This window comes from Vespa velutina, chromosome 3, assembly GCF_912470025.1.
Source record: "Vespa velutina chromosome 3, iVesVel2.1, whole genome shotgun sequence".
In the NCBI taxonomy this organism is placed as follows: Eukaryota; Metazoa; Arthropoda; class Insecta; order Hymenoptera; family Vespidae; genus Vespa; species Vespa velutina.
Genome location: NC_062190.1, coordinates 7,359,287 through 7,368,278, shown reverse-complemented (window position 1 = coordinate 7,368,278; position 8,992 = coordinate 7,359,287). Strand labels below are relative to the sequence as shown.

General features: G+C 28.1%; 2 protein-coding genes across 8 annotated transcripts; one reads left to right on the top strand and one right to left on the bottom strand.

Moving 5' to 3' along the window:
* On the top strand, positions 1–3,858 carry LOC124947971 (sulfite oxidase, mitochondrial). Of its 2 annotated transcripts, none has more exons than XM_047490882.1 (7): positions 1–869; positions 951–1,586; positions 1,733–1,901; positions 1,966–2,091; positions 2,170–2,362; positions 2,468–2,668; positions 2,732–3,858. In XM_047490882.1, the coding sequence occupies exons 1-7, from the start codon at positions 829–831 to the stop codon at positions 3,031–3,033; spliced, it is 1,668 nt and encodes a 555-aa protein (XP_047346838.1). In that variant the 5' UTR covers positions 1–828; the 3' UTR covers positions 3,034–3,858. The 2 variants fall into 2 exon arrangements, with proteins under 2 accessions (XP_047346838.1, XP_047346837.1); XM_047490881.1 differs by having other exon boundaries at positions 2–869; positions 1,715–1,901.
* Positions 2,689–7,182, bottom strand: LOC124947972 (probable proline--tRNA ligase, mitochondrial). 6 transcript variants are annotated; one of them, XM_047490887.1, is made up of 6 exons: positions 5,415–7,182; positions 4,520–4,771; positions 4,165–4,426; positions 3,891–4,072; positions 3,588–3,800; positions 2,689–3,502 (listed from the first exon to the last, which is right to left on the bottom strand). In XM_047490887.1, the coding sequence occupies exons 2-6, from the start codon at positions 4,766–4,768 to the stop codon at positions 3,173–3,175; spliced, it is 1,236 nt and encodes a 411-aa protein (XP_047346843.1). In that variant the 5' UTR covers positions 4,769–4,771; positions 5,415–7,182; the 3' UTR covers positions 2,689–3,172. The 6 variants fall into 6 exon arrangements, with proteins under 6 accessions (XP_047346843.1, XP_047346841.1, XP_047346840.1 ...); XM_047490885.1 differs by lacking the exon at positions 5,415–7,182 and adding an exon at positions 4,910–5,361 and having other exon boundaries at positions 4,520–4,707; XM_047490884.1 differs by lacking the exon at positions 5,415–7,182 and adding an exon at positions 4,910–5,360.
* Between the last annotated feature and the right edge of the window lie 1,810 nt (positions 7,183–8,992).

Genomic DNA, 8,992 nt, shown 5'->3' with positions numbered 1-8,992 from the left:
CGGTTGGTAATATAGAAATCTATTGTGTAACCCCGGTCGGTAGAATCGAAATTTATTATTAAAAACTGAGTTAATGTGTTAGTGAGAATTAAAGAGAAAAAAAGAAAAAGAAAAAAAAAGTTGTAAATACTTTCTAATTGGATTGGTTCGCAAATTTGTTATCTCTTTATTATTTTTAACGAGCCAATCATTTTTCATCATTGTAAATTAATAGACCAATAGAATGTGACCTTTGCGTTGGATTAATAACACCTGGATTTATTCAAAATTCAAAATATTTTATATTTATCTCAGAATATATTGATTCTCGTTATCAATGTGACAATTCGATCGATCCTTTATAGATTATTTTTTTCCTTTTGTTAGTTAATACTTAAAATTAATACCTCGGGAATATTCTAACGAAGTGTACACGTACAAACTGCGAATAAAACAGCTGATTTACTATGTATTGGTTAATAGTATTCTTCCTGTATTTGTGAGTGTATATGGAAAAAAAAATTATTACGTATTTAATCAATTATTGGTATGAAGAAATCGATAATATGATAACTTTACAATATTTTACGGTTTCACGGTTATAATGTATAAATGAAGATGTGCTGAAACCAAATATTTTTTTTTTTTTTCTTTTTAAATAATTACGAATAAACAGTTTCATGAATCACAGATAAGGATATATCTGAAATATTATTGACCTTTATTTTAAACATACGTAAAGTGTTTTTATTCGATAATCGTGTAATATTGATAAAATAAAAGTTTCAAGTTATTGTCAATTGAAATATATCAGATGTTAAAACACTTTCGTTTTTATTTCTTTTCATTATGATACTACACTCAAAGCTTTTTTATAATGCAAGACGAAGGTATTGATTCTTTAATTTCTTTTGTTTTCATTCTATATTTAAATTTTTCATTTGATAATTATTGTTCATTTCTTTTTTCAGATCTGAAATAATATTATCTAGATTATTTTTAACTGATCAAGTTAATGCTTATAAGCATACTTTTCAACAAAAAGACAAAATATATGCGAATGAAAAAGAATCTAAAAATTACTTTAATATAAAATATGTAATCGGTTTTGTGATAACTGGTTCACTTTTAGGTATATATTTTTATAATTTATCCCAAAAACAAATACAGACATTTAAACAAACTAACGGTATTGAATGTGGAAATTTAAGAAAAGATCTTAAAACTTATACGTTAGAAGAAGTGGGAAAACATTATAATAAAGAAAATCATATTTGGGTAACTTATAAAGAAGGCGTATATGATATTACGGATTTTGTCGAGCAACATCCTGGTGGTTCTTCTAAAATCATGATGGCAGCTGGAAGCTCGATAGAACCATTTTGGTTGATTTTTGCTAATCATAACACACCAGAAATATACGCTCTTTTAGAATCTATGAGAATTGGTAATATATCTAAAACAGATGCCAAGTCTAATATTAGCGATTTAAATGATCCATATGCGAAAGAACCTTCTCGACATAGAGCTTTAAAGATCAATGGACATAAGCCATTTTGTGCAGAAACACCATCTTCTTTATTAATTGAAAGCTTTAATACACCGGCGTAAGTATAAACATTATCAATATTTCTTTTTGAATCTTTTATAATTGATCAAACGAATTGTTTTGGAAAGATAGTTATGCTAATTATTTTGTATAAGAATACAAAGAAAAAAAAATTTTATATTTTAGAGATCTGTTTTATGTTAGAAATCATCTACCTGTTCCTGAGATAGATTTAAAAACTTACACGGTAGAAATAGCTATAGAAGAAGATACAAAAAAAACTATAGATTTTGAAGGAATAAAGAAATATCCAAAATATACAGTGACAAGTGCTATAATGTGTGGTGGAAATAGACGTTCAGAAATGGCAGAGGTATTACTTTATTAAATTTTATATAATCTAATTAAAAATTATATGAATATATTTTTATATACAGGTAAAACCATTAAAAGGTCTCAGTTGGGGTGTAGGTGCTGTTGGTAATGCCACTTGGTCTGGAGCACGTTTGTGTGATATATTAAAAGATTTAGGAATAAATGAAGAAGATTATGATCACGTACAGGTACTTATATTTTTTTAGAAATATCAATTTCTTTTTTTTTTGTATATCTTCCCATTTTTATCTTTTTCAACATATTAGTTTGAAGGTCATGATGTAGATCCATCGGGAATGCCATATGGCGCAAGTATTCCTATTAGTAAAGCCATGGATCCTAGGGCAGATGTATTATTGGCATACGAAATGAATGGGCAGCCTATACCAAAAGATCATGGATTTCCAATTAGAGTAATTGTTCCAGGAGTTGTAGGTGCGAGAAATGTTAAATGGCTTGGTACGTAGATGAAGGAATTTCATTGAAATTTTTTATAAAAATGTTTTCTTATATCTAAGGATGCAACTATCATTCTCTTTTTTTCTCTTTCTTCATTTAACACAGACAAAATAATTATTTCTAAGATAGAGAGTCAATCACAATGGCAACAAGGTGATTATAAAGCTTTTTCTCCTAATACTGATTGGGATAATGTAGATTTTTCAAAAGCACCAGCTATACAAGAGATGCCTGTCATTTCTGCTATTTGTAAGCCAGAACAATCAGAACAAGTCAAAATAAAAGATGGCAAAATAGATGTTAAAGGTATTACGTTTATGTTAGTAAAAAATGTGAATGAGTTTTTTATTATTTAAATAATTTTCACAGGATATGCATGGTCAGGTGGAGGTCGGAAGATAATCAGAGTTGATGTAACATGTGATAAAGGTAATACTTGGCATACTGCTGATCTCATAAAACAGGATCTTAATGCTAAAGAAGGTCGACATTGGAGTTGGACATTATGGAGTATTAATCTTCCTGTTGATACAAAATTAAAGGAAGTAGAGATTTGGTCTAAAGCCGTTGATTCGTCTTATAACGTTCAACCGGAAACAGTAAAAAATATTTGGAATTTACGTGGTTTCTTATGTAATGCATACCACAGAGTAAAAGTACAATTAAACTAATACGTGACATAGTAGTATGATTATAAGATAGAAATTGTCTCTCTAATTTTTATGAAATAATTAATACTTCTTTTGTATTATACATGTATTATTAATTAATAATTATTATAAAAAATAATTTCTATCAAAATGCTATGGTCTAATTTCTTTTGACAGATTCTCTAATGTCATTGTTCATATTATTATCAGATTCTCTAATGTAATTGTTCATAAAATAATCACTTATACCCTCTAAAGTTACATCATGATATTTGTTGTTATAAACATCATAAAGTTCAAATGTTGATTTTGATATTACAGATTTACCAAGGATTATAGCATAAGGATATCCAATGTTTCTTACATACAGTAAACGTTTACCTATTGTCAAATCTGTTCTATCATCAAGTATTGCGTCTATACCTAATTCACATAAAATATTGTATATCTGTTCGATATAAGATGATGCAGCTTCTTCTTTGCTTCCTTCCTACAACATGTATATAATATTATAATTTTATGTCGATTGAGATATCAATTTTAGCATTTCTTTTCTTTTTTTTTGAATAAATTACCTTCGGTGGTATGATACAAACTGTAAAAGGTGCCAAATTTTTAGGCCACCTTAATTCTTCATTAACTGAAAGAATTTCAACTGCTGCAGCCATAATACGACTTAAGCCAATTCCAAAACATCCCATTACAAGAGGTTTTTCTATAGTTTTATCTATATAAAATGCATTTAATGGTTTTGAATACTTTGTATCCAAGAGGAAAGTGTGTCCAATCTGAATATTTAAGATAATGTAATAAAACTTTGATATAACAATAAATAATTAAATTTTATATTTTTTAATAAATAACTCATTAATAAATACCTCAATAGTATTATGTGCTTGTAACTTTTTGCTACAGCGTGGACACTCAGTTTGCTTAGATACATTTTTATTCACATAATAGTTGCAAGATTGACACGACAGAATAACATCTTCTCCAATTTCCGATAAATATTGATACTCATGAGATAAACAACCACCGATGGATCCTGTATCACCTATAGCTATACAAAAAATTAAATAATATATATATATATATCAAGAAATTTTTTATAAAATTAAAAACAATCCTTTTTACACAGATACATTAAATTACCTTTTATATATTCTATTCCAATTTGATTAAAAATTTTATCATAAGCCTCGCATATAATATTATATGTATCTTTAGCATCATCTAAGTTGACATTAAAGGTATACAAATCTTTCATAATAAATTCTCTGCTACGTAATAAACCTAAACGTGGTTTCATTTCGTCTCTCCATTTACTAGAAATTTGATATAATTTTAGGGGTAATATTTTGGAAGATAAAGGGCCAAGATTATGTATTAGATTACATATTGCTTCTTCAAAAGTCTGCAACGAATTTTATATCTGTTTGAAACATTAAAACTATCATAATATACAATTTAGAATTATTATAAAATATAAATGTTTTAAAGCACTTACTGGACTAAGAATATATTTCTTTTTATATCTGTCTGTTAAACTAAATAATTCATTTTTATCAGATTCATATCTATTAGTCTTTTCTAATAATTTAACTGATGTTAAAGAAGGTAATAATATTTTCTGTGCTCCAATATTTATCATTTCTTTATCAATAAGAGCTGTAAGTTTATTCAATACTCGTAATCCTAATGGTAACAATACATGCATTCCTTTATTAACTGATTTGATAATACCGTTATTGATCATATTCTAAAACAATACAAACTTAAATATTAATAAATATAGAAATAAAAAACAAAATATATATTATTAAATATCTTATATATCTAAATATATATATACATATATATATAAATGTATATTACATAAAAATATGTACCACATAACCTTTCGAAAGTTCTGTCTTTTCAAGTGTGTTTGGTAACGTAGCATGAATTGAACGAAATAATTGAGATACTCTGTTTATTTTATTAAGTTTTGCATTCGCCATTGTTACTTTTATAAATAAACAATATTATACGATAAATTGAACGTCAAAATAGACGTGCTATGTTATGTTACTATAGAAAAACCTACAATAGTTGCATGGTCGCTAGTGTCTCGTATATTTACATTTATATAAAAGTTCGTCAATGAATAATACTTCAAATAGATTCTACCGTCATGAGTCTACGTGAGAGTTAATCAATGTAATCTTACAATATCGTGAATCGATAAATAACGTCATTTTAAAAATGGCGCATTTTTTCGTTTATATATGAATGAAAAAATAATTGAAATAATATTTATTTTACGTACGATTCAAATTAAATGATTAATAATTTCGCTAATTATAATTTTTCAATTATTTAAACAATCTTTGATAAATACGATGTGAGAATAAAAGTCTTACCTTGAACTACATTTTTTATTGTTCGAAAATCAGAAAGCACGAACGGTTGTACTTAATAATTCAATTATATCTGAAACTGACGATGTCGGACGATGGGAGCTATTCGGAAAGTGGGATCTCACACATCTCCAGTTAGTCCGAAGCTTCCGAAGTGAAAAGATATCGAGGATTGATATTGCGGAACGTGGATTTTAAAGTAGAGATACTGTCAATCCGTGGATCACCATAAGCAGCAACCTCTCCACGTGGTGAGATCTGGTTTGTTATTATTTGAGATATATATCGAAATCTAATTCGATGCAAATATTATCGAACGAATTACGAGCTACTTGAATTACGCTTTAGATATTCGTATAAATATAATTGAATACAAAAAAAAAAAAAAAAAAAAAAAAAAGAAAAAATTATAAAGTTTGTCCAATTAACAAATACTTTTTCAAGATTAGGATTAATCTTGAGAAAAATATAATCTGGTATGTGGTTTTTTTCTTTTCTTTTCTTTTTTTTTTTTTCTTCTTTTACTTTCGTCAGATTTATTACTATTTATTACTACATATAAATAATTCTATCGTGCACTAATCCAATCGTTGAATTATGTGTGAAAGGGATATAAGCTATATAAATTTATAACACCAATAGGCGCCAATAGACGCCATAACGGGAACAATACTTTTCTGTTGCACTTGTAATACATATTTTATTCAAATCTTTTGTTAATATAATATGATTGAAAGTTCGTGAATGATTTTTTCAATAGGGAGAAAAAGAAAAGAAAAAAAGAAAAAAAAGAAAAAAAAAAGAAAAAGAAAAAGTGTAAAAATATAAGAAGAGAATGAACTAGAGGACCATTTCTAGAATATATTGCTATATACACACTTTAATAACCAAAAACAAACATTACAGTAATAATATTGTTATTAATATAATATTATGTAATAATAGAATCGTTTATCAATCGTAGTGTAAACACTAAAAATGTTGCTTCCTCATATTCTTTTTTTTATTTATTTACTTTTTTTTTTTTTTTATTTTTTTTTTTATTTTTTTTTTTTTTATTGGAAAGAACGATGCATATCTCGTTTTGCTCTCATTCTCATTTCATTAATAATGTTAATTTATAATCGTCGCGAAATAATCCGGCGCTCGTAAGGCCCGCGTGATCTTAACTCGATCAGTATTTTTTTCCTTATATATGCGAAAGAACAATTGGATTTGTTCTTCCGCAAATTGAATAAAGAAACTAAGAAGAAGAAGAAGAAGATGAAGAAGAAGAAGAAGAAGAAGAAGAAAAAGAAGAAGAAAAGAAAAAAAAGAAAAAGATCGATCCATCAAATCGATCGATCGTCGATCTTTCTTTTTTGTTTCTCTTTTCTTATTTTTCTCTTTTCTTTTTCTTTAATTCTTTAATTTCTTTCTTAATTTCTCAATCGATCCTTAAGAAATCACACGAACCAAACGAAAAGCGCGCGGCCGATCGTGGCTCCGTAGACGTTTACCTTAGAATAATAAATATTATAGTGCAATATCTAAAAAATCTGTCTTTTTTATGCAACTTACACATTCAAATACAGTGTACTCGAAAAATTTACAATATTATTGCCCTTACAAACATTAAATCTCTATTCGAGCGGTGGTAAATCCGCGATACCTTTCTCTCTCTTTTTCTCCCTCTCTTTCACTCTTATCAGACTCATTCGCTATCTCTCTCTCTCTCTTTCTCTCACTCTCTCTCTCTCTCTCTCTTTCTCTCTCTCTCTCTTTCTCTCTCCCTCTTTTTCTCACGTGCACGCGACTCTTCCATTCACTCTCTCTCTCTCATTCTCTCTCTCCCTTTCGTTCTCTTTCTCTCTTTCTCTCTCTCAATCTCTGACCGCTAAAAAAGAATGTATTTTTTTTGCTTATATCTTTTTTTGTCGTTTATTTTATTATTTTTTTTTTATTATTTTTTTATTATTTTATCCTTTTTTTTTTTTTTCTTTATTCAAGATCGTGAGTGCGTGTGAGAATATTCAAAGTGTACAGCTGATAGAATCGATTCCTAGTCCGTTTAATTAATCTTATAGCTTCTTCTCTTTATTTCTGTTTTTTTTATCTTTCCTCTTTTCGTTCTCTCTCTCTTTCTCTCTCTCTTTCGAATGCAACCTGGTTCCTCGTTTTTTAAATGTTATATCATACACACACACGACGGAGTGCGCTCGTATTTTTCCCGCGTAATTTCAAAACGCATATATTCGGCACGTAAAGATAAGTAACGTTTATTTCTTTCTCATTTCTCGACGTATTTTTCTTGCATTATTGTTTATCAACAACAATGCAGTCGGTCATCTGCTATAAGATGACATGTCTACATATATACATACATATATATATACATATATATATATATATATATATATATATATATATGTATATGTACACATATACATGTATCAATTTCAGAAAACGTTCACTATAATCGCATTTTGATCTGTCATTAACTTTAAATTCACTTCAATGTGATGATAGTCATCCTCCTCCTTCTCATCTCGTTTTTACCTATCTTTTTTCTCCTTGTATTTATTTATTTTTTGTTTGTTTTTCTTTCATATCCCGAACATCTCTCTCTCTTTCTCTCTTTCTTTCTCTCTCTCTCTCTCTCTCTCTCTCTCTCTCTCTCTCTCTCTCTCTCTTTTCTTTATGGAGAAATTGTAGAAAGTTGGAAATACTCGCGCATATAGAGGACGATCGAAAGATTTTCCTTCTTGAATTGGCGATACGTTGAGACGTGTAACGAACACAGTACGAATGATATTATTTATTTATTTATTTGTATTTTTTTTTTTGGTTTTTCTTCTTCTTCTTTTCTCTTTTTTCTTTGTCGCGAGAAGAAGACGCGCTTGTTATTCTTTCATCTCACGTTATTTCGTCGTTTTTCTCTTTTTTTTCTTCCCTTTGGTTCCTTCTTTTCCGAAAGCGCGAATTAAGCGAATAACAGCACGAGGATAACGAAAATGATAAATTGCGTGTGTGTTCCTTGTCACGAGATAATAACAATTAATGTAACACCTGTTAGTTGATTAAGCCGGAATTAACAACATCGTATATTATTATTATTATTTTCACTTTTATTTTGTTACCGTTAATACCATCGATCGTTCTTTCGTGATTGTTATTGTTGTTGTTATTGTTATTATTATTATTAGTATTATTATTATTATTATTATTATTATTATTATTATTATTATTATTATTAATATTATTATTTTATTATTTTTTTTTTAATCTTTGACAACGTTGAGATAATATTATCAGTAGCACTTTATTTATCGTAATTACGTTCAAGTGATTAATGATAAAACACGGCATAAAAATTATTAATTCGCTTTATACGAAAGTCTGCCGCTAGACTCGTCGTTCGATCCGTCCTGTGTCCTATTTTTCTTTCTTTCTTTCTTTTTTTTTATTTTTTTTCTTTCTTTCTTTTAACTTTTTATTTCCCGTGTGTATGTGTGTGTGGTTTTCTTACGTGTACGTATATGTTTAAAACGCCGTCCCTGATATCTTTCACACATTCTCTCTCTCTCTCTCTCTCTCTCTCT